General features: G+C 40.8%; 2 protein-coding genes across 8 annotated transcripts; both read left to right on the top strand.

Moving 5' to 3' along the window:
• The first annotated feature begins 11 nt into the window (after positions 1-11).
• On the top strand, positions 12-21,326 carry ppfibp1b (PPFIA binding protein 1b). 7 transcript variants are annotated; one of them, XM_068722718.1, is made up of 28 exons: positions 12-190; positions 5,852-5,933; positions 6,670-6,875; positions 7,761-7,850; positions 7,954-8,067; positions 8,312-8,443; positions 9,154-9,246; positions 9,848-9,940; positions 10,651-10,768; positions 10,953-10,997; positions 12,378-12,439; positions 12,522-12,606; positions 13,276-13,415; positions 13,954-14,051; positions 14,888-14,948; positions 15,382-15,547; positions 15,976-16,008; positions 16,646-16,787; positions 16,994-17,125; positions 17,371-17,521; positions 17,667-17,778; positions 17,948-18,036; positions 18,320-18,442; positions 18,572-18,697; positions 18,786-18,974; positions 19,694-19,858; positions 20,182-20,247; positions 20,350-21,326. In XM_068722718.1, exons 2-28 carry the CDS (start codon positions 5,870-5,872, stop codon positions 20,431-20,433), a joined length of 2,979 nt encoding a protein of 992 aa, XP_068578819.1. In that variant the 5' UTR covers positions 12-190; positions 5,852-5,869; the 3' UTR covers positions 20,434-21,326. The 7 variants fall into 7 exon arrangements, with proteins under 7 accessions (XP_068578819.1, XP_068578821.1, XP_068578820.1 ...); XM_068722720.1 differs by lacking the exon at positions 10,953-10,997; XM_068722719.1 differs by lacking the exon at positions 15,976-16,008.
• A 923-nt stretch (positions 21,327-22,249) lies between these two features.
• Positions 22,250-24,975, top strand: endouc (endonuclease, polyU-specific C). The gene is made up of 8 exons (XM_068723132.1): positions 22,250-22,353; positions 22,587-22,637; positions 22,736-22,835; positions 22,916-23,027; positions 23,140-23,261; positions 23,935-24,047; positions 24,222-24,372; positions 24,486-24,975. The coding sequence occupies exons 1-8, from the start codon at positions 22,343-22,345 to the stop codon at positions 24,762-24,764; spliced, it is 939 nt and encodes a 312-aa protein (XP_068579233.1). The 5' UTR covers positions 22,250-22,342; the 3' UTR covers positions 24,765-24,975.
• The last annotated feature ends 217 nt before the right edge of the window (positions 24,976-25,192 follow it).

Below are 25,192 nucleotides of genomic sequence, written 5' to 3'. Positions count from 1 at the left end.
GTCCCAAGTTTTCCAACTTCCATCTCCAACAATCCCGTCACCTCGGTACATCATGGCGTAGCAATGTGGATGAACGTGGGTAGTACTGGTGGCCACGGAGAAGTTCAGAAACCAAGTTACGTTATCGTGGAATTATTGTAAACTATCAACAAACTCACGGGAATCTCAAATCTCTTCGAGCAGACTTTGGGTGAGTCTCGATGTTCGGCTGTGATTTATTATTTACATTAACTTCGGTTTATGAGTTGCTAACGTTTAACTTAGCTAGTCGGAACAAACCCCTGTATTACCAGAGTCCTGGGACAAGTTATCTGGCTCGCTGTTAACGCTAGTTAAGATGTGTTAATGTTACATTTTACATCACTTGTTGCATAAAAATCATTTGAGCGTAACGCTGAATGTTCTTGTATCTTCACCTAATTTAGCCAACGTGAACCAAGTCTCAGTCTGACTTTACAGTGATAGTGGTTTAATCTTGAAGTAACGTTAATGTTTAATTTACACCAAAATATGAGCCCATCACAACGCTAAAGGTTTCTGACGTGAGAGAGTCAGTCTATTGGTTTATGACCATTGTTCATTAGTAACGCTCACAGCCTGAGGCCACCTCTTTTTACACAGACTAATCTGATTTATTGTGGCCTTGAGGTGGTGCTGACTGAGATAAACCTACTTTGGTACATAAATAACGGAGTTATCCGAGGTGGATGGACTCAGACTGTACATTTGGTGACGTTTACTGTCTGTGTTTTTAATCAGCTGTTGCATTGCCCTCCAGTTGACTTCTTTAAACTGTTTGGCCTCCCTTCAGAAATTAATTTTGTGAAAACCAAATACTAGATAATGTCAAGGTAATTACTGTGCCGCAGAACTCTCATATACCCACCAGTCTAATACTGTTGATCTAATGTTAGGCCTTAGTTTATGAAGTTGTGTTGTGTCAAACTGTGTAATTTTAGGTTTTCCTTCAAACTGTTAATTATTGTTCAGATTTTAGGGAACCCCCTAAGGCTCTTCATTTCACCTTTTTTACAGTCTTTTCTTGAGCCAAGAATGCTTAAACATATTGGCTTGTTAAATTGCAACAAGCTACTGTTTTTAAATTGTTGTCCAGATATTGAGCGAGTCTGGGTAGGCTCACACACAACAAAACAAATGTGTGTGTGAAACTTTTTTATTTACATAACCTAACCCTCTGTACCACATGTGCACTGTTCAGTGTTGTATTTCTTTTTGGCATAATGTTAAAGATGAATAACTTCTTCGCCAAATTGAGGTACAAGCAGTGCAGCCATGAGTAATATGAAAAGAATGTGTGCTGCTGTCCAGCATACATTAATTGCAGCCATGCGCTTTTTCATATGTACGAGCAGGAACAATCCTTGAAGATTTGAATCACATGGTTTATTTAAAAAAAACCTGAATTTCCATCTTTTGTTCAGCATGTAAACACTGCATCGCTCAGATACCTAGTTGGTTTCTTACTTTTAGTTCCAGCGGGTCTAAAGAGGGAGAGGTTTTCATATAAGCCAGCGTAGTTTGGTGGTATAAAATTAGTGATGATGTATTCTGCCTGCTCACTCGGGTTGTAAATAGCTGCAGGTTATACGAGAGCAGCGCCCTGCCGGCGGCATGTGCATCGTTCTGCTCACTACCACTCATGCACCCTTAAACTTGAAGACAATAACGTAAGCTCTGTCACGAGAGGAAATCACAGCAGGCAGGTTCGCTCGCACTATAACTATTTTAAGCATGTTTTTATGGTGTGGCACAACACCCTACATGGTTAGTGCCCAAACACACTTGGATGACGTTTTAAAGAAAAGCTGAGTTTCACAGTTCAGAGCTGAATAGTGCATTCATCCAGCTTTTCTCATGGAAACATTGTGGAAAGGTAAAGACTGAGTCAAGGCCTGCATGACTCAAGACGTGGAAAGTGTCCTGATGTGGTGATACTTGGATCCATCCCCTTATGCCCACACCTTTCTTTATGTTACCTGGGTATAAAAAGAACAAGTAAAGCAAACAGCTGTATGATTTATGCCTGGATTGTAAATTCTTCTCTCCTCTGGCTTTTTTTTTTTTGTACCCATAGTAGTACAATACTAGCTGTTAGAGCCAGTTGCTTGGCTGCTGTAAACACTTTCCCCCGTCACAGAGAAGTGGCCCGGAGGCTTATATTTTGTTTTCTATTTTCTGTGCGTGCAAGAGTATAGTTGGCTGGTCATTCAGGACTGAGGAATTACAAGATCTTCTTTTTCTGTCGCGTTCAGTGAGGGTGGGGTATGGTTCTCCCTGCCTGAAGGGAAAAGCCATTATTGTGGTCCACTCTCCCCCTTGTATTCATTATTCTCTACATGTCTCAATGAATTATATGGCTGCTTTCACCAAAGGGCAAGATTGATTTTTGCAGGATTTTTCTTCTTTTTTTTGGTTTTGTTTTGAGGTGCTGAGGTCTGAAAAGAGTATGCAGGCAGGTGTTGTTGCAAATGCAGTGTGTACTGTAGCAGAGCTTAGCATTTTTTATTTTTTTTTGTCCTCTCATGCCTCTCAGTCAAAATACCTCACTATCATGAACAAAAGCCCTCTCTGTGTGTCTTATGGTTGGTGTAAGTGGCGCTTACAGAGGAGCAGACAGTGACACTTTGTTTTTGAAACTGATGCTTGCTTGTTGGGGATTTTTGAGATGTCTCCTTGAATAGCAAGCTTGAACTGATGAAACACGGGTGCAGATATGTCCTCTGTAATGCATTCTTAACTAAGCAAAGATTAAAATACACACATGATTAGTGGAGTGAAAAGAAAATGCATCATCTGCTATAACCGTCTTCGTGATCAATGAATCGGTTTCCCAACATTCCAATGTGAGGATTTAAAATAGTTATCTCAATATATATATATATATATATATATTTTCAGAACAAGCAATGTGAAGATACCCGTTTATGCTGTCATAAAACATGATGGGCAATTTTTTTCACTATTTTCTGACATTTTATTGATACACAATTAATGGATTCATTAAGAAAATAATAATTTGTTGCAGCCCGAACACTCTGATCCACTGCTTTTGTTTAGTGTAGACAAAATAGGCAAAGTCACCCTGCTGCTTGCTAGACAACCCTCTTTTGTTATGACTAACATACCATGGAGGCATCCCAGGACCTGAGGACACAGTGCACTTCTGTAATGAGGCATTCTTTTTGCTCAGATCTTCTGTCCACTGAATCCAGGATGAAGCCGTGGAAGTGCTCAGAGACGGTCTTTACGCTTGTTTAGCATTGATTGACACACGGACGGCGGGTCTCTGAGCAGCATGTTTGGTCTTGACCTGATGCGTTTGAAGTCTTGTTTGCTGAAAGCCACGCGTTAACCTTACCCATATTTGCCTCTCTGCAGTGAGAGAAGAGCTGACTCAGGTCTTTTTTTCAGGGGGATGCCCTGCAGGCCTTCATTCCACTTTGAGTCAATGCCATTAAAGACTGACTTTCTGCTGTGCATTTGTTGTTGAAGTCTAGTGATTTATCAACAATGACAGAGGTATTGACCTTGCAGTTTCAGGCTTAGATAATATGTTAGAGATCCCTAAAAAAAGGGTAAGTGCAAGAATACATGACTGTAAAGCTTCCCTCAAAAACATGAACATTACAAAGATTAGGGCTGACCAGGAGGTGAGCTTGAAAAGGACATGGATGAGGACATTTGGAACCATGTGAGGGAATGACAATAAAGTAAAATACAATTAAAGACCAATATCAACCTAAAGTGGTCCAAAGCAAGACTAACTCTAATTTACCCTATAACAGACGCAAGTTGCGACAGATGTCGTAATACCCCCGCCAATTTAACCCATATGTTGTGGTCATGCCCTGCTCTTGCAACTTGCTTGTCGGTGATCTTTAAAACACTATCGGAGGCACTTAATACTGATTTCCAACCCAATGCAGCAGCAGCAGCCATATTTGCTGTCACAGATAGAAAACAGTTGCATAAAATACGAAAAAGACGCAAAAACACTTTTTACTACACTGCTTGCGTAGAAGATTATTATTAGACAGGACATCAACAAATCCTCCTAAAGTGTCTATGTGGTTGAGTGACCTGATGCAACTCATACAGCTAGAGAGCATAAAATAGTCACGTAAAGGGTTAAGAGACAAATTCTTCTCCCTATGGGAGGCTTTGACTTATTTAGGTAGACTTATGGTGCTTATTTTCCTGTTTTCCTTCTTTATTTCTGCCTAATGTTGAGTGTATTTCTGGTAAGATTCCATGTGGGACTGCTGATACTAGGTCTTGCACCATTGCTGGTTTTACAGTGGGCATGATATTTTTAGGTTCCCTCTGAAAACACAGCCATTGACATGTTATCTTTTGAATTCTTCAAGTAATTTGAGTACATCGTTTTTAACCCAAGTAAAAAAACAAACCATAAAAAAATGCTCGCAGAACATTGGAGTTGCCTTTTGGAGATAACTGTCAGATATGGTTTTCTGCTCTGCATTCTGCTTCTCCCATTTGTATAAGTGACACAAGCAGTCACTGTAGGCAGCCTATAAGAGGAGCATTTTTACCCTCATTCAGGGTTTTACTGTTGGAAACCACTCAGCAGTTTACTATGGAGCTGACTGGTGGCATGCTGGTTCCTCTCATCTCTTCGTGTGTGTGTGTGTGTGTGTGTGTGTGTGTGCGCGCGCGCACACGCGTTTGGTGATTCTTGTGTTTTAGTGCATGCTTATTTTACACATAATGGAAAATGTGCCCACAGAAATGTTGAAATAACAGTGTTAGGTCTGTGGGTGGTTTCCATAAAGTTTGTAAATGGTGGTACGTCCCAGTGACGGGCACTCCCAGGATATGAGGCAGCTGATTTAAAGGAAGAGGTGTGTGTGTGTGTGTGTGTGTGTGTGTGTGTGTGTGTGTGTGTGTGTGTGTGTGTGTGTGTGTGTGTGTGTGTGTGTGTGTGTGTGTGTGTGTGTGTGTGTGTGTGTGCGTGCGTGCGTGCGTGCGTGCGTGCGTGTGCGTGCGTGTGTGCGTGTGCGCACGCGCACGCGCACACACGCACAGATGAGTGCTTGTGCATGCATGTTTAAGCATGCGTGAATATACAGCAGAGCCTTTTGATTAGATGATAATGGGTCTGTTGTGCCGCTGGGGCAGATGTCCAAGACCGGGACACTAAAATGTAACTCTGATCCAAACAGAGTGTCCAGTGTCCTATTGCCAGGACATTCATTCTGCCTATATTTTAGGTAAATGGCCTGATTTGATATTCTGAAATGCATTATTCATCACCTGCTCAGGGATCAGAGAACAGATCAGCCGAGCACATATATAATTTTAATTTTTTTTGCTTTTCTGTAATTTTGCTCAAAACGGTCAGCTCTATCTCACAAACATGGTATTTTAGCAGTTAATGTCCCTTTTTAGGCATAGAGGGTTGTTGAGGATGTACTGCAGTCACAGCCTAATTCCTGGGTGGGAACCTTTTGTAATCACACGCTTAATGTCAACATTACTGCGCGTTGTGCCTGGAGAGCTGAACACCACTGTAACTGGTTTGCCGGATTTGTCCTCTTTCTGTTGATATCCAGATCTCGAGCACACAGTACAGCTGTCATTGTATTCCATAGACTAAACTGTAGGTATCGCTGCACTGGCTGAATTGTCACAATAATCATGGATGTTTTCATTGTAAATTCCTCTCAGTTTAATGTGAGATTCCTTGTTGTCGTTTTATGTGTTACTGCCTGGTACACCATGCAAGTGTGGAGGGTTTTATGAAGCTTCTCTACAAAAGAGATAATATTAAAATGCATTGTTTTTTAACATGGTATCATTGTCCTTCCAGGTTCATCAGTGACTAAAGATGATGGCGGATGCCAGCGACATGTTGGCAGCTGCCCTAGAGCAGATGGATGGCATTATAGCAGGTATAGTCCTCCTATTGCATTACACATCAACATAATATTTTACAAATTTGAGCAGTCATTTTGCTTTTTTACAGCTGTGTCAAAAGCATAAAGCAACAAAGTCTCTATACGACCCTTCCAGGTTGAGTAAACATTGATAACACTTTATCTCATGTAACGGTTTGTTGCAGAGCTGACATTTTAAATAGACATCATGTAATGTGTGAAAGGCTTTAGCATTTATTCTGTGCTCATTCAGGCTGTGTGGGTTTTAACTATGTTCACCAGTGTAAACACCAACGTGTGCTCAACAGTGACCGTTGCCATTTTGAGAAAATGGCAACCAGCCTGACATTTTAACAAATAGGGACACAAAACAGCAAAATGTGTACCCCAAAGTAAAGGAAGGAAATGTGTAGAAGTGTTTTGATAAAACACTTCTACAAAGATGTTTTGCTTTTTCATTATTAAGCTGACATAACTACATACTACCCTATATGCTCAAAGTATAAGGTGACAAATGGCAACCATATTTTCAGTTTTGACAACACAAAGCTGATGCCTGGTTGCCAGCCTGGCAATCACTTTTAAAAGTGAGTGTTGAGCTCTGATTGTGTCTCAATGGAACATTTGATTTAATTTTCCCCATACTGTTGTTGTTGCAAGAAACACGGGATGTGGAATTATCCATCTGTCTTTCTTTGGGTTCTAGCTCCTCATGTTGGTCTCTCTCCTCTGTTGTGCTTCCTTCCCTCAGGCTCCAAGGCTCTGGACTACTCCAACGGGCTGTATGACTGTCAGTCACCCACCTCTCCCTTCATGGGCAGCCTGCGGGCGCTTCACCTTTTGGAAGACCTCAGGAGTGTCCTGGAGTTGATGGACACGGAGGAAAGGGAGAGTCTACGCTGCCAGATCCCCGACTCTACGGCGGACAGTCTGGTTGAGTGGCTCCACGGTCACTTGGTAAGATGTAGACTCATACATGTTACGAGAGACTCTAAGATCTGTAAAAGAACACAATGTTCGAGATGTTACACAGATACCGTAATCGTCATCAATTGAGAGCAACAATGCGTTTTCCTGTTATTTTTTTAGTTTAATAACTGGAACTGAAGATCATGAAGTATAGTCACATTTACTTCTTCTCCTCATCAGAATACTGTAGCCTCGGGTCAGATCAGTGTCACATAACTGGATTATCTAAACATAGAAGATGTAGAAGTGAAGGAAGGAACACTTCCCATGTCTGAATCTGTTTACATTGTGCCACCATGGAGGAGGTTTAGTCTGTGATGGGAGGACAGAATGTGCTGCGAGCAAGCTTTAGCACATCTGGTTTGCTTCTGATTGTGCTCACTCTGTGTGCTGCATTAAAACTCTATGAATGTAAACAAGCATGGGCAAACAGTGCTAGACGTAGACGACAGACTTGTTTGCCAAGCAAAAACACGAGTGTCCTCCTCTGCCGAGTTCACTGGGAATACACAATGAAATACTGGTGTGTGGGGGGGCTGGACTTCTTGGGAACCAGAGTGGTGTTTGGGAGCGATGGGCTGCAGGCCAGATAAACGCCAGAGTTTTTGTACAGTGCTGTAAGTCACTCTGTGCACAGCAGCTTGAACGTGAGCCTTCCTCTCAGCCATGTACGGTTTGGTCAGTGCAGGGTAAAGCAGTGCAGCCATACTTTGATGTGAAGCATTTCATCTGAGATCATTATTAGGTGCAGGTTTTTTAAGATCAGTGGAATAATTAACTTACCTGTGCCGTTTACCCATGTCTGCACTTTAATGGGTCAAAGATCAGTTCCTCTCCTTTGTCTAATCCATATTTTGTCTTCTGTCCATGCAGTCCAACGGGCACATCTCTCTGAGTGGGGCTGACCACTACCAGGAAAGGCTGTCCCGAATAGAAAGTGACAAGGAGTCACTGGTTCTTCAGGTATCCATCCAGCCATTCTTAAATAATCTTACCAGTTTCACAAAGACACATTTTAAATAGAGATGAAATCTCTTTCTAAAAAAGACTTCTTGGTTCCTCGCAGGTGAGCGTGCTGACAGACCAGGTGGAGGCTCAGGGGGAGAAGATTCGAGACCTGGACTTGTGCTTGGATGAGCACAGGGACAAACTCAACGCCACTGAGGAGATGCTACAACAGGTGTGTGTGTGTGTGTGTGTGTGTGTGTGTGTGTGTTTACTTGTGTGCTTGTGTTGGATGTAGCAGGAGCTTCTCTTGTGCAGCTACTGAAATAATGCCGTCTAATTTCCATGTCTACCTTGAGCACGAAGCACTGAATAATCGCTGTTATTATTTTAAGTATTTACAACAACAAGAATGCCAATATTGACCACACAGCAACCAACCTATTTTTGTGACGTTCCTCTTTCTTTTATCATTGTAGGAGCTTCTGTGCAGAAGTGCACTGGAGACCCAGAAGCTAGATCTGATTTCTGAAGTGTCCAACCTAAAGCTGAAGCTGAACAACGTGGAGACGGACAGACTTGATTTTGATGATAGATTTAGGGATAGTGAGGTATGTGAGCTGATTCTCAGGACAGGAATTCTCTTTGTTTCTGCCTTTTGTCCTTTCTCTCTCACCTCAATATACACACACACACACACACACACAGACACAGCAAACTAGGTGGGACATCTCATTTTATTTCAAAGCAGCTGTGTTTTGAGTAAGAAAAAAAGTCAATGAATGTTCTCGCACTTCAAGGAAACATCATCATTCACTGCACCATGCGTGGGAAATGTGCCCGATGTGTTTTTTAATTTTTTTTTAATCATATTTAGATTTACTGCCCTCCGGTCAAGCTTTGCAAACATTAAGATGCCAATCTGTGGTTGTTTTCTGCTCCCAGAGGAACCATGCAGAATACTTGGACAGCTTTCAAACACGTCATGTTGTTGTTGTTGTAGCAGCGCTGTCGTCTCTTCCCCCCCACTGGAACAAAAAGCTGCTGTTGATGTTCCGCCTCACAGCACATAAATCACTTCTCATCTACAAGCAGCGTTCTCTTGTTTTATCACCACTGCACTTATGAAGCATCCACTCTCCAAGGAATTCAGTCCCTTCAAACTTATCTAGAGTTACTATATACTTACACTAAAATTGTTGAATGACAGATGAAATTTAGCCTGTATGGCTAAATCTGGCTAATGTTAATTAATAAACATATTTCAAAGGTCTGCTTGCTATTTTACTACAATTCTGTGATATGCACTTTCTATTTTCAGGATTTCATTCTTGAAATTAATGAACTGCGGTACAGATTGACAGAGCTGGAGAGTGAAAAACTACAGTATGAAAAGAAACTTAAATCCACAAAGGTGAGTTGTCACAGGAAAGTTTTCTGTGTTTATGAAAATAACTTCATGGCTTACATCTCATTATTTCCCAGCTGTTCATGTGTCCTCAGGAGTGGTCTTTTCCAGCTAAACACACTTTTTCTTTTGTTATCATTTTACACTGAACTCCCACTGCTGTCGAAATAGTTAAAACTGTGTGGGACAATTCACAAGTTAACCTGAAAGAAGGTTGATGGTCTAGTGAACTAGTTAAAATATCCTCCTGCTTCTGTAAACGGCTCCCAGTATGATTAATTCATCTTATTTATATTTTATGGTTCAGAGATTTTAATGCTGCTTTCAAGATTCTTTTTTTTTTTTTTTTTTTTTGTATGTAAGGGTGTTGGATTTTATGTCTTATCTTGGGTGAGACCTCAGGAGAAGTTGCAGTTTCCCATACAGCTAAAATCAGAGCTTTAAGGTTTCTCTCTGTTGGTCAGCTTTGTCTATTTTTTGAATGTGCTTTGTTCTGTAAATCTCTTGGTTTGAATCTTGGGTATTCCATCTTCTTGACCTCTTCTCTCTTTCACATCTTGCATCTCTATATTCTCTCTCTTTCCATGGCTTGTCTCTCAACTGCTAGTCGCTAATGGCCAAGCTTTCTAGCCTGAAAATCAATGTGGGCCAGATGCAGTATGAGAAACAGAGGAAGGAGCACAAACTCCAGGCTATGAAGGTTGGCTTTTGTCAGGACGACTGTTTTGCTTGCTGTATGATTATGGTTTTTGACCTCTCCCTTTGGCTCCTCTTCTGTTTTTATTTTTGAGGGTAAAAATCATTACATCTGGTTTGCAGTATTATTTTAAGCAAAATGATGTCACTTTTTGTAAACGGTGAAATCACTTGATTTACTAAACCATGCAGCACAGTAAAATGTATAAAGTCAGGATTAGTCATAAATGCCACTTATTTAACTCTGCATCTATAGGGGACCACTTAAAGTAAACATTCACATTTTTCAAACCACAGGCATGCTTTAATTTTGGGGGTTTTTCTTTCGAGAGTTGGCAGCGTTCTACTTCTCTGCATCTTTCTTCATCCCTCATTGCACTCATTTCTTTTTTCCTGATCATCTTCATTAAAACCTCTTATAGTGTATTTTGTCTGTCTCTAAGCTTGCTTCCTATTGTGGTCACTTAAACATGTCTTTTTTTTAATTGTTTATAATGGCCTGTATTTGTTATTGCCTCAGCCCTCCCAGTCACAAGTGCTTACCCACCCACCTCACACATGTCGCCCTCCAGAGCAGGTGTGTCCTGCGTGCCTGTACGTCACGTCAGCATCTTTGAAACTCTGTGTTGTGGTTTGTTTGTAGCGTGGAGTTGGGGTGGGGGAGGTTGTGTCTGTGTGGAGGAAATACCCTCACTGTTGTTCTCTGTTGGACAGGAGGAGCTAGCCATACTGAGGAGGCAGCTGGAGGGCAAAGACGGAGAGATGAGGAGACTACAGGATGAGACAGGCTTCAAAGCCGTCGCCTCGAGCAGCTCAGATCCCACAGAGAGAGGTGGGAAAACCAGTCGAAATCACAAGCGTTACTGAAGATGAGCATGCATGACGTTTCAACTCCTGGTCATATGATTGAGTGGTAGTATCGAGGGATAATTAGCAAAGTAGTAGGCCAAGTTCTGCAAGAAGTCAGAATCTGCAGCCAACCAGTTTTTTGTTTCATAATTCTTTGTCCTGTTTAGTCTCTCATCCAGATGAAACTCTTAGAAAGAGGCTGAAAGAAAAACGTAAGGGGGGTTTTTCTACTTATTTTTATTATTGCACTTTATTACTGCACCCCTCTCAACCCCTGTTTGCATGAACGAGCATGAGCCATCTGAACTCAGCTTGTCCATTATAACCCATTGGAGTGCTAATACCAGACCACAAAGCATCACATCACCAATCTGTAAAACTTGATGAACTGAAGACCAAAGTCATCCGTAAGCTGTGTGTTTGTAATGCCCAACCTGGAACAGCAACAAGGAATGTCTGCTTTGTGTTTTCAACAGGAATGAAGGAATGAGGAATGAATTGTGTTGTTTGTCATAACCATTCAGGCTGCTCACTCATCCTCCTGCCTCATGTTCTCCAACAATAATCACCTCCTGTACCCGTCGATATCTCTCCTCAAACTCCTCTGAACCTTCCCTCGCTCACACCAACAACCAGTGTGTCCTGCTAACCTGTCATGTTGTTGTCAAGCTCAGTGTTGTGTGACAGTTCAATATCACAAGTGCTGTCTTCATATCTGTGCCTTACCCCATCAGTGGTCTTTCACTTATGTAGAACAATTTCATTTTTCATTCAGTACGCAGATTCCCTCAACGTGACCGCACATACAGTCCACTGGTATAGATCACTAGGATTTGCAACTAAGGCTGCATTCAGACTGCTGGCAAAAGTTGCCCAAATCAGATTTTTTTGCACATATGTGACTCAGATCTTTTTTTTTAATTCATAATAGTGTGAACAACACACATCACATGGAATCTGACCTTTTAAATTTTTATCTTTTTGCAATTTAATATCAGAATTCATATCGGAATTCTTGCGACTTTTATGTCACTCTAGTCTACATCGACATTTGTCACAATTCTGCAATGGCACTTGTCATTTTGCGAATGCAAACAATGAAGAGAGGCGCTGACAGATCTGGCTCAGACTCCACATCTACGCACACACACACACCCATACAGAAGTAGCAGCCATTGCTCCACAAAAAGCCATAATTAAGAATACGGCTCTCTATCTATGCTCAAAAATTTGCTGTCTTTCACTCAACTTATCAACTTATAAATGAAACCGTAAACACTGGCATCAGCGGCCTCCATGTTTACTTCCATGCAACAGCGTGCCGCATGTGACGTCCTTGTTATAATTCTTAATGTATAATGTTCTACCAAAGAGAAATATGTGAAAAATCGGCTCACACAAGGATACGATTAATTAATTTGAAGAACTCTGAAAAACAAAGAATGTGGCTATGATGTTACTGGAATGACAGTCAGCTGATTGTGTTAAGTCCTCTAATGTGTGTTCAGGTTCATTATCCATATCCTCTTTGTGCCTTAAACTTCACCCAACACTACAGTTCTTCGTCTGTAATAATTGTCTCTCCTCACTAGATGTGGAAGTGCAGAGAATGAAAAAGGCAGTTGAGTCGTTGATGGCGGCCAATGAAGAGAAGGTACAGTTGACACGTTGTAAAGTGATTCAGCTCTCGTGGAACATTTGCCTCACTGTGGTTTTAATTGTCTTTGACTTCGCAGGATCGTAAGATTGATGAACTAAAGCAGTCGCTGCTGCGGTATAAGAAAGTTCAAGAGATGGTGATGTCAGTGCAAGGGAAGAAAGGTGAGATATCTGTCAGAGTAAATGAGTGGTATTTATGTGATGTCCGAGATTAAGATCTGCCTCAAAAGATATGTTGATTTTGAATGGTTTAGCCCATTACCTGCATTTTATGTGTACTTAACATCAAGCAATTTGTCACAGCATATCATATGTTGTATTGTGATATCCAGTCTAGGTGGCCACTGGATTTCTTTCAGTACAATAAGATAATCATCTCGCAGAGATTCAAACTTGAGTTAGAGATAATCCACCACAGGGAACAACTGGTTAGCCTTTTCTCAAGGCTGTTCGGCTGAGACCAGGGACTGCTTTGAAAACTGCCCTTGTTGGTGTGTTGAAGGACACTCTAACATTTGAAACTCGAGACAGCTGCCAAACAGCAACCCTTTTTTTAATTTATATGGCTGCTTGTTTTCCTATGGGTGTATTTGTATTGCCCTGAGCTTGCTGTTTGCTGATACACTCGTTCGGTCGTCTTTCTTCTGTCTTCTGAACACGTTTCATTTGAGCTTGTCTTTTAAAATCTGTCTAGAGATAATAGCCGAGGTTAGTCTCCTCAGATAGACTTTTTTTCTGTTTTGAGGTTTGATCAATGCTAAATAAAACAGCTGATTCTGAAATTGTACATGTCAAATTTTCATGTGCATCTTCATCAAATGTCTACTCCAGAGAAAAGCAGAGATACCGAGCACATCGAGAGTCATGGTGAAGAATCCATTGCATTCTTCTCAACCGACCCTGTGTTTGCGGAGTCAGAAAAGTATGAAGTTACAGATGTGGAACAACTGAAAAGGAGGAGCCCAGATGAGGTTTGTGTGCCATAATGTGTGTCACAAATGCTAGCATCTAAAAATCAATCTAACAGTTGCTAGAGTATTTAAACAGTATAGCAAATTAGATACTTTAAACCTTAATATCACAAGAAATGTCATTGTTGATGTAGAGATGTAAGATGCTAATCTTTGTATTAGAAACCTCAGATTATTGTAGGTTGTGTTATCTTTCTAATTTATTGCTAATGAATGCTATTAACTCTTGTACTGCAGGTTTTTTCAATTGTTTTTCCACTCAATAAACTTCAAATCTCATTAAACTCTAAAATGCTCACTAAAACACCAATAGCTCACATAGATTTCACACTTGTTAAATGAGTGTCGACGGGTTCGACATCCAATTAAATGAATAACATCGGCTGTCAGTTCTCTAAGCATGTGTGGAGATTAATAGTGTCTGTAGTGTCATGGCCGCAGAAGAATATGCAAGTTCATTTTTTAAGACTTTGATTTTAAAAAGGGTATTTTCTTGTGTACATTTATGTCCTCTGTCCTTGCTCCGATCTGTGTCTAGTTGGAGATCCTCAATGGACTGAATGAAGAGCCTTCACCCACACCAAGCCCTTCAGATCCAGAAGGAGCATCAGAGTCAGCACCAACCGATGTAGAAAGGTTAAATATAAGAGACTGTACCCCCTTTCACATGCATTGATTTACTGCAAGTCAAGTTCGATGTAGGGTTTGGCAAATGTAGGTTTTTGTTGAGTAGATACACTAGATATTTTAAGTCATCTGTAGCTTTCATCAATAACATATCAAAAGAAAATTTCTATCATTGAAGGTTTTACTGATAAATGTGACCTGAAGGCTTTTCAGTATAGTTGGTGACACTTACTGACACATGTTCATTTGGTTTGGGGCGAGTAACATGCACATGTGGTGTTGTGCAATGAATACAACGGTATCCATGCATCAAAGGCACAGTAGTGTGCACTTACGTTCAGTCGCACCACTTAAGGCAGAGGTTTGCTCATCACCTTTTGTGCAACCGGACAATAATTCAAAAATCAAGAATAAGACCTACCATTGTAAATATTTGAAAACCTATACATTTTGAATAATACAGATTTTATTTCAGTAAAACAAGGAAACAACAAGAACAAACAGAGATTTTAATGCATACTTCCAAGTAAATATTGTAACATACTGCTATAAAGATAATGCTTTATATATATTTTGCCTATATACCATTCACATTTACTACTTTGTAGCTGAGAGCAAAACCACAAACTCTTCATAAGCAGTCCGACACCTCTTTTGTTAAATTGCTTCAGTCATACAGAGTGTTAGAAGGTGTCTCAGTAGCGTTCTTTAAGTTCCACATGATGAGAAGATTTGTGTAACAGCAGTTCATATCCTGTAGCCCCAGACTGCTGCTTCTAATGGCTCACTCTCTCTACTACACTGCCATGAGTTCAGTGTGCATTGTTATGGTTTTGGCATTTCAGCAGCCAAGATGCTACAAAGACTGGCAGCCAGGACCAGCTGGATAGGAGCAATAATCAAAAGGTAAAAGGTACTAATTTTAAAAGGGGGATGATTATAAAAGAATTTAAAAAGTCCTTTTTCTGTGAACTTTGGCAAAAACGTTAATGCATACCATTACTTCCCAGGAAGTTGTTTTGTAACAAATACAAGTAGCCTTTCACCTTCACTAAAACGTCTCTTTGTTACATGTCTTACTAATTCGCTCTCGTCTTCTCTTTGCCTCACACTGTTTGTCTTATTAGTCTGTAAAATGCACCGTAGCATCCGTAGTGTTTGTAGCCTTTTAGAATATCCTACATGTGGTGTGCAGTCCACATACTTAATTCTGTTTCTTTACAGTAAAAGTTACAGTTTACAGCTACAAGTGTAGCATGTTATTCTTGACCAGTACTTGTAGGCCAGTATGTATGAACATGACAATCCTGTAGGAGTAATGTTTTATGTCCTCTTCAAGAATGTCAGGGAAGAGATCAGGGAAAAGCCGCCCATGAGTCCCTCGGCAACCTCGCCTGCCACCACAGAGGATGACAGCTTTGGCTCGAAAAAGGCTCGTTCATCCTTTGGAAAGGGCTTCTTCAAGATCCGTGGGGGCAAGAAGACAGCCAGTACCCCTAACCTCGGTAATGATTTAGCAGCTAGACGAGTCCTAAAAGTGACTCGCTCTGTATTTGATGACATTCCGACATTAAGATAGCAGCTGTGCAAAATTGAGTGACTGTTTACTAGAGAGTGAGATTTTCTTCCACCATGAACGACTTTTTTATTTTCCCAAGCCACACCCATGGAACGTACTATATGGACCAAGACCATAATTTGCAGCCCACACAAACTGTGGTCCCCATTTAATTATGGAAGTCTGTGTCTGTGCTGGTGTATTCCCTTCCTTCTGTCTGGGTGTTTTGTGTGTGTATTGTACACATGTAGGTCTGTGTTTGTTCCACCTCTACAGTCCTGTTCTTATTTCAATCATAATGTCTGCTCTTTGTCTTGTTCTTTTTCTGTCGGACCCTGTCGTGTGTTGTGTGTGTGTGCTTTGTAACACATGAAGACCGCAACCGGAGTGCAAGTGCGCCTATGCTAGGTACAGTATAGACCACAACTCGTGGAAGGGTTGAAGACCGCAAAGGAAATGGCTGAATATATCCTATATTGCTGTACACCTTTACCCTTTCTAAACTCATCCATCCAGCTGACATCTTTTTATCGTTCTGTCTCGGTGCTTCAACAGCCACACCCTTGTCACTACCCATTGTTGCACAAATGTCCAACACACAGAGAGTCTGTTGTTCATTTGCCTGTGTGCCTGCATGTATTTGTTTACACTCTTCTTTTTCCGTCAAACCCTTCCCCAAACACACATCTGTTTCAAGATCCAGATTATCAGATCAAATGATTTATTTGGATCTTGAAGGCCTCCCACAAAAAAAATCTAAAACAAAACTAACGAGCCTCCTTTTTAATCTAATAAAATATGACTATTTTATTCTAGACTTAGTCAGACATCGTCTGTGACTGATGCATGCATACTAGAGAGGGTACTGCTTTTGATGCCCACCACCGTAACCTCTCATAGATCTAGGAGACATCATGTGTCCATCTGTGTTTTTTGGGTCTCTACACTGACCCTGTGCAGCAGCTCCGTCTCTGCTGATCCGTGTACGTCTCCCACACTGATACTCGCGATGCTGATTATTTTCTGTGGGCATTTGTTTGTACAGCTGAAACGGAGCGGCAGGGCACGGACCATCTGGATCTGGCCGGGCTGCCACAGAGGTCGGCTAACAGCGACAGCACCAACACACTGTCTACGACCCCAGAGAGCAGGAAGAAATCCAAAGGAATAAAGAAACTCTTTGGGAAGTGAGTAGAAAATAACATATAGAATCTTAAAATGCCTTTTTAATTAATAGAAAAAACTTTTTTGAATGCATTTAGAAAAATGCCTATAAATGTTAATGTCCAACACTTTAGAAATATGAAAAAATGTGCAAAGAATTTTATCACAAAGGCCATAATTTGATTGTGGGGATGTTTTAACATGTGGAATTGAATGTCATATTTTTAAGGCTAAAAAGGAGTCAGTCTACCACATTTAACCTGGATGACAACCAAACAGAAGGTGACTTCAAGAGAGGTGGAGTGCGAGCCACAGCAGGACCCAGATTGGGTTGGTCTCGTGACCTCAAAAGAGCAAACAAGTAAGTCTGTGCATTCAGCCTGAATGATGAGACTCAGTGTGTGGTTTGCTTGTTTTGAACCTCTGTGTACAATGAAATTCTTTTTTGATAAAGCAGTTTTGGTTTGCATAACAAAATGCATATTCTATTCTCCCAATTTAAACTTGTATGTATTTGTTTGTTTCCTTTTTATACCACTACAAGGGTGTCCCTGTGCAAACCTTTGTGAAAGTTTTGACTTTCTATTTATTTACTTCTTTCATTAGTGATGTTGATGCTCCTTTTGCACGCTGGTCAAAGGATCAGGTGTGCGACTGGCTGCAGGGCCAGGGTCTCGGCCTTTATGTGAACATGGCTCGTGTGTGGATCTCCTCCGGACAGACGCTGCTGCAGGCCTCACAGCATGACCTGGAGAGGGTGAGATGAAGCAGAAGAATTTAATAAGTTTAGCAAAGCTGACAGACTGGCCAAGCATTCTTGTTGTTGAACTTACTACAGAATGGAGTACCTCAGATGATGTCTGTGTAGTCTTTACTTTACAAGTCTTCTTGTGGATGTTTAGGAGCTGGGCATCAAACACCCGCTGCACAGAAAGAAGCTGCAGCTGGCTCTGCAGGCCCTAGGCTCAGAGGAGGAGGATAATAAGGGAAAGCTGGACTACAACTGGGTGACGAGTGAGTACCAGCGAGTTATCAATGATCTGCTGGTCAGAGGAACTCTGGAGCCATTTTGGGGCCATTTTTCTCTGTTTTTCTTCCTTATGACCAATTGTACTCAGAGTTATATTTAACTGTTAACTTGATTTCTTCCTTATGACATTTTGCTCTTTCTGTTCACTGTCAGGATGGCTGGATGACATCGGTCTGCCTCAGTATAAGACCCAATTTGATGAGGGGAGGGTGGATGGTCGCATGCTGCACTACATGACAGTGGTGAGTGTTGGCGAGACACATGGGCTGTCTGCACAGACCTGACGACTCCAGTGCCATCTCGCATTAGGATTATTGCATACAGAGTCAGATGAGCTCCACCGGGGATGGCCTGGTCTCATCCTCCCTATTTGGGACAATGCTGAAGTCACACCACAGTATATACCTCTAGTTTCAGGGAAGGTTCATTTTTACGGCAAAAGTCTATATCGTGCTTTTAAAATATATATGCTTATATTTTTTTTAATGTTACATTAAGTCATTGATGTCTTACTTTGTTCCTCAGGATGACTTGCTTTCTCTGAAAGTGGGGAGTGTCCTGCATCACCTCAGTATCAAAAGAGCTATCCAAGTGCTCCGACTCAACAACTACGAGCCCAACTGCTTGCGTCGTAGGCCATCTGACGAGGTGCCTTCACTTTAACATTACCTGAGTAATAAGCAACCTGTTTCAAATTGCACAGCTGTGTGTGTGAGATCATAATCCGTTTCTAATTAGTGTTTGTTTGCATCCTTTTTCTGTGAATTGTGCCCGCAGAACAATATTTCTCCAGCAGAGATTTCCCAGTGGACCAACCATAGGGTTATGGAGTGGCTGCGATCTGCAGACCTTGCTGAATACGCTCCCAACCTGAGAGGCAGCGGCGTGCACGGAGGCCTGATGGTGAGAGAGTCTGGCGCTCAGTCTTCCTGAGGGAACAGAGGTTCTCTTCTGAAAGTATCCACTCCTAATACATTTCCTCTCTCTTCAGGTTCTGGAGCCACGGTTCAACGTGGAGACCATGGCTTTGCTGCTGAACATCCCCCCAAACAAGACGTTGCTACGCCGCCACCTCGCCACACATTTCAACCTGCTCATTGGCTCAGAGGCCCAGCAGCTCAAACAGGAGTGTCTAGAAAACCCAGACTACACTCTGCTAACTGCCACCACGAAGGTCAAGGTAATGCAAGCCTTCTCGAGGATAGACTAGTCTGTGCTTCAAAATAGTACCGCTAGAACTTCTCTTACAGTGGTTACAAGGGTTACCTTTTAATACAAAACTTTGTATTTTACATAATGATTTAATATTTTAGACATTTTAACAACGGTAAATTATTCTGACTCTTTAAACTCTAAACCTAACTGAACAACGTCTGATTACTGGATGTCCGATCAGTTTTGATGGTACAACAGAACTTCCTTGTTATGGAGGATACATTTTACAGTGTTTTGGCTGACTCAGATATTCAGCAGAGTTTGAGCCAGATTATGCGGCTGAAGAAATGCATGGGAGAGCTAGTTGTGCCAGAGGATATGGATGGGGGACCCCTCCAATCCATCTTGGTACATATAGGCACTGCCGGCACGAGAACTCAGATTTCTCTGTCAATAAAGCGTGTACTAGCAGGAATTCATATTTTTAATTGACTACATTTAAAATCAACCCTGATTGGACATGCATATATAAGGTGGCAAATTTTCCCTTTTAAATTTTAAGTTTGTTTACATTATACTGCAATTGGGTATTCACAACAACCTGGTAGCAAGTTATTGAAAGGTTTAGGATTTGAATTGTCAAAAAGGAAACTCAGAGGAACATGTGCATTCCTGTTTGTATATCTAAGGGTAGCTTTATAAAACCTATATACTTTATTTCTTCTCTCTCCTCGTTCATACCAGCCAAGAAAACTGTCATTCGGTAACTTTGGCAGTCTGAGGAGGAAAAAACAGGATGAGACAGAGGAGTACGTGTGTCCGATGGATGTGGAGATGCCAAAGGGACGAAGCTTTCAGAAAGGCTTCGAGCTTCAAATCTACGAGGACGACCTGGACAGGCTAGAACAGGTGAGCTTGTTCTTCAAAGGGACTGATGATTTTATTTATACCTAGCAATTATGTAACTAATTGCATGTAAGTATATCTTAAATCTATGTCAAAGATATTTATTGTGTGCATTATATGGATTAAAAAAACACTCCCAATTTTAATGAGGTTTGGTCTTATGTTGTTTTTATATTGTGTGTAAATTGTCACCAGTGTTTCTTAGAAGGTGGGGTTTGTTTTCCCAGAAGATCTTTACTCAGTAGTAGAGTCTGTACAACTTAAGTTTCCATACTGTAGTGGGGGTTTCCGTTAGTTCATTTTGAAAGCTGCTTCTTGTTTCACAGATGGAGGACTCTGAGGGAACTGTTAGACAGATCGGAGCTTTCTCTGAGGGTATTCAAAACCTGACGGTAAGAATTTCACATTGACCAGGACTCATAGCACGCTGTACTCATTGATAGTATTGTTTCACAAGCTTATTATATTGTTTTCTATAATGTGCCTTTTATCAGAGCATGCTGAAAGATGATGAATTCTTCAAAGAGGCTTCAAATTCACCAAACCCAAGTGTAACGGATGAGGACTCCACCGCATGAGAACGTCGGCACCATGAGACCGGGTCCTGCTGTGAATGAAACTCTGTGCCAATCCTCTCCACTCGCACACAGACTTGTCTCGACAAACCCCAACAATGCTCCCACATTTCTTCTTAGTGTTACATTCAAAGATGAGCCAAAAGTATTAGTGTTTTTTTCTATATTTTTTAGTTTTAAACGATGGTGTTGTGACAGCCTACAGTCCAGTAGCCACTATCACTCCTGAACTTTGTCTCCGTTTCTGTCGTCTGATGACAGCTAGGGAACATTTAGGGCAACACCACTGCTTGCCTACCAGCTGGTTTCTGGAGATATTTTGTACTCAGTTGTGTACTGGCACATTTCTATTTATGATAGAACGGAAGTGTCAACCAGCAGAAAAAATATGCCAATATAGATTTTAATATATGTCTTTTAAATTCCTTTCTGACTGTAGAAATATTGAAAAAAGAAGTGATATGCTGAGATTTTCCCATTTTTTTCAAGTTGGTGTAAAGAAACAGCTGCTATGTTTTCTACAGAACTAAACCCTGCTAATAACACGGGAATTGTCATATATTTTATCCTAGACCGAACATTTCACAGGTTTTCACTCAACAGTAATATTATAGTATTTGCACCAATGCATATCGTACAATACAATGCCTAATGAATATCATTGCATGGTATTGGAATTCAACACATTTACAGTATATTTTTTATTTTCTACTATAAATTGATTTTTAATGGAACCCGTATTTTGGAAAGCATTGTTGCATATTCAGATTTGTGATCTAACATAATGTCAGATTTATTCGAAATAATAATGTTATAATGCAACCCATGACCATACATGTTTTGTTTTTGTTTTTTACGTTTATTAATTTCTTAGATCAATAAAGTTATTTAAATCATTTGGGATTTTTGTCAAATGTAGAGGTCCATCTGCAAATAGTCGCCGGTTGGCGTTTGTTTCAGAGAAATTGTCGAGTGAAAGTATAAATCTTCTGATTATCAAACAGATTGTTTTCGTTTAAATGAAGATCTAAATGATGAACCTGGGGACAAAACATAGCAGCCTTGGAATCATCAGGTCCTTCCTGAAAGCATGTGTAATCTCAAAGTTCTCATTGAGTCCAGATCAACCAATGCCATGTTTTAGTCTTTGGCAATTTAATTAAAAACAGCTTTTTGGGGAAAATCAAGCATGTGAGCACAACATTTGCAAAAATAATACAAATCTCAAAGTTGGATTTTGGCTCAAGGTCTCATGACATGTTTGTAAAGTTATTAAATAAATTCATAGATGTGCACACGTGCAAAGTTTAACCAGTACCATGCAGAAGACACTGCCCATATGGGTCATCCACCACAAATAGGGTAATGTGAAATGGTACAGAAGTGCGTGTAAGCTAACGCGCTTTGAGGGTGACCCTAATTATATGTTTCTCTTGTGCCCATAGAGTGACAGCATCCGGGCCTGCTGTATTACAGTTTCTCTCCATTGATTTGATGCATTTAACGAGAGCCCGAATTTAAGTTGTAAATGTTGGACTTCCCTGCATTTAATTAATTGACCAAGGAACGAGATGGAGAAACCATGCTTTCTATGTTACAGCGGTACAAGAAACCTGTGTAAAAACAGAAGATCATTCGCTTCTATCTTTTTGAAGTTGTGATCACTGCGTCACCATCAGTCGCCTACATTTGTATTTTATTAAACACATTTGGCAGAAGAGCATCAAACAATGAGATAGAGCGCCCTCTGATGGCTATACAGTCAAAACGTAAACATCAGAGCGAGTTGGTTCACATTCGCCCATGCGCAATTAATGGACACGGACAAGCCCTGCAGGATATGAAGAGCGGGTTGAGACTGGACTGGAAACAGACACGCGAGCAGTCTGAGCTAACGGAGTGAAGGAGCATCATGGCTGCAAGGTGTGTACTTTTTTTATAGATATATATTTTTTTACCAATTACTAATGAAATGAATTTCATCTCTGTAGTCAAGTTAAGTTTCATAAGTTATTTTATGACCGTAGAACATCAACAGGTATTTTTTATAATTATTATTCATAATGCTATAGACAATTAATTGTACTCTAATAGTGTTCTTTTATTTCCACTCTTTGGTGTATTTATAGAGAATGTGTTTAACGTGTGATGTACAGGTTCTGTGGACTCCTCGCCCTTGTGTGTCTCAGTGGACTGGATGCATCGAGGTACAGTAGACAATCGGAACGTTTCTCATAAGTTACTGTGTTTATTCAGTTTGACAGTATTTCTCAGTTTTTCTCTCATACCTGACTTTGTGTAACAGACCAGCTGTAAACCAGGAACTGTCCAATATTTTCAATGAGCTGTGGGTGTTGGATGTGAACCGCCTGACGCCTGCGACGGACTACACGATCTCTGTTCAGGTACGAAGCACCTTCTTATTCTGACAACACTCAGGCTGTCTCCTGTTTTCACAAAGGTATTCTGTGTTTGGACTGTCTAGGGTAGAGCCAGTTTTGTAAACCAAGGCAGCCATGTTGTACGGGATCACGCTTCACAGCCTCTGTTCTCCAATGTTAACGAGAGCAAACTAACGAACACAACCACCTACTCCCGTAAGTGTCCCTGTAACAGACAGGGGTCTTTTTTATCTTTCTGGCCATAAACAAAAATCCAGCTCATTTGCAGACTTCACTGTGATAAATACAACTTTTTTTTCCCCGGCAGTGTTCATAAAACTCCTGGACAACTTTGAGCGGTCCACAGGCGTGGCTGAACAAGTTTCAACAGAGGAACTGACAGAGATTAATCTCTTCCTGGATGCTGTCTTAGAGACAGAAGTCATGAAGGTACATTTGACATGTTACAACCAGTTGCATCTACCCAGCCATATGTTTTGACTACTCTGTTACTAGTTTCTGTTGCACAACACCCACTGCAGCACTGCACACATTACTTCAAGATGTTAGAAAGAGAAAAACATCTGTATGCAGCTGTGGAATGCTTAGTTGGCCTCAGCTGGTCTCCCCAAAGAGGATTGGTTGGGAAAAACATGCAGTACTTGTTAGATGGACCTGACGGCTGTAGTTGACGTCAGGACTTAAGCTTTTTGCAGAGGACAATCATTTTCCAAGGGCTGTGTATACCAGAAGTAGAGTAGTACTGTGTCTAAATACTGTTAAATATACTAAGTATTTCCTCAGTGAGTGTCAGTAATTCTGTTTCTTGTACATTGAATAAGTCCTTCAACAAATACTAAAGTTCAATACATTCTAAATCATGTTACCATGTTAACAAAAGGCTTATGGTTTAGTTAAAATTTTCTTTAAAAGTCTGACAAACAATTTGTACTGTTTTTAAAAGATTTGAGAAGAGAGAAGTTAAAATGTGTATCACAAGGTTAAAATTAATTAAATATAAGAATACATCTGAATGTGGATTATGTTTTTCCTCATGCATGCTTGTTCTCTGTATTGGGTCAGCTCAATAGAGCTGTACGTCATAATTGTGATTTGTCCACAGAGGGCTCATCAGTACCTGGTGAGCAAAGCACAGTCCAGCTCTGACCTGAGGCACTTTAAGAGTCAGCTGTATTTGATCTGGTTCCACCTCTACCACAGGCATAGAAACACAGGGTGAGATGCCCAAACAGCTGCAGATGATCGTGTCTGATTGTTGAATTCATCAGAGAATCTGTGTGCGCACCGAAAGCAATCAAGGGATTTTCTCTGATTGTGTAAAAAGTTATGTAATTGTGTCTAAGTAATATTTTATTTTCTTTGGTATCTCTAAACTAAAACATTCACCAGCCTGGACTCCTGTGGATTCGAGCATGTGTTCGTTGGAGAGACAAGATCTGGAACGGAAATCATTGGTTTTCACAACTGGATCCAGTTCTACCTGCAAGAAAAAAGCATGCTCTTGGACTACAAAGGATACAAGGCCAGGGAACATGACTTAGTGAGTATAACAGTTCATCAGACAAAGAAAAGCCTTTCTTTCTGTAGCAGCTTACAGGGTTTTCTTTATTCCTTTATTCTACTAAAGTAACGTTCATGTGTTTCTGCCCTCAGCCCGATCAAGACGACCACGTTCTGAACCTCCAGTTCAGCTGGCACGGTTTGGTGAAGCCCGTTGGCAGCGCCTTCATCGGGACAAGCCCTGAGTTTGAGATGGCGCTCTTCACCATTGTCTTCCTCATGAACACAGAGAGGAGCACCACAGTGCTGGTCAACATCGACCAGTGTCGGATGGAGCTGGTGGTCATCAGACATGGACGCTCCCTCGGGACGGCGTACCCAAAACTGCTCAGCAGCAACGGCAGACATGTTAGGCAGCAGCAGTCACACTGATGTGGACTATCTACTGACCCAAAGTGATGCTTGCATTATAATGTTCATGCCCAACATGCTTAGGCACAAATGTACTGTGGTTTAGTTTAGATGCCACAGACCTTAGTGTATGACATGTGTAAACATCTGTAATTTGTATCAAGACAACTGTAAACTTGATTAATTTGTCATAAAAAAGCTATTTCAATAAAACTAATTGATGGTTTTGAAAGTCGACTATTTGGTGTATTTATGAAATGTCCTTTATGCTTTGAGTTTATATAAAGTTAAGTATCAAGTAAGTCAAATCCAAGTCCAGCTCTGACTGAGTTTCTGGAGAAGTGCAGTGGCAGCAGAAGTTTCACCAACCTGGACAAATCAAACAAAGTGAGAAATGTTTTTCATTTATTTTAATTTAAATGTTTATGTATTTACTAATTCTGTCAATT

The sequence above is a fragment of the Cebidichthys violaceus genome, unplaced genomic scaffold (genome assembly GCF_023349555.1).
Source record: "Cebidichthys violaceus isolate CVI_PGR_0920_01 unplaced genomic scaffold, fCebVio1.0.p SCAF_3, whole genome shotgun sequence".
NCBI classification, from domain to species: domain Eukaryota; kingdom Metazoa; phylum Chordata; class Actinopteri; order Perciformes; family Stichaeidae; genus Cebidichthys; species Cebidichthys violaceus.
Note: the sequence above shows the minus strand (reverse complement) of the source record. Positions and strands in the feature narration are given on the sequence as shown.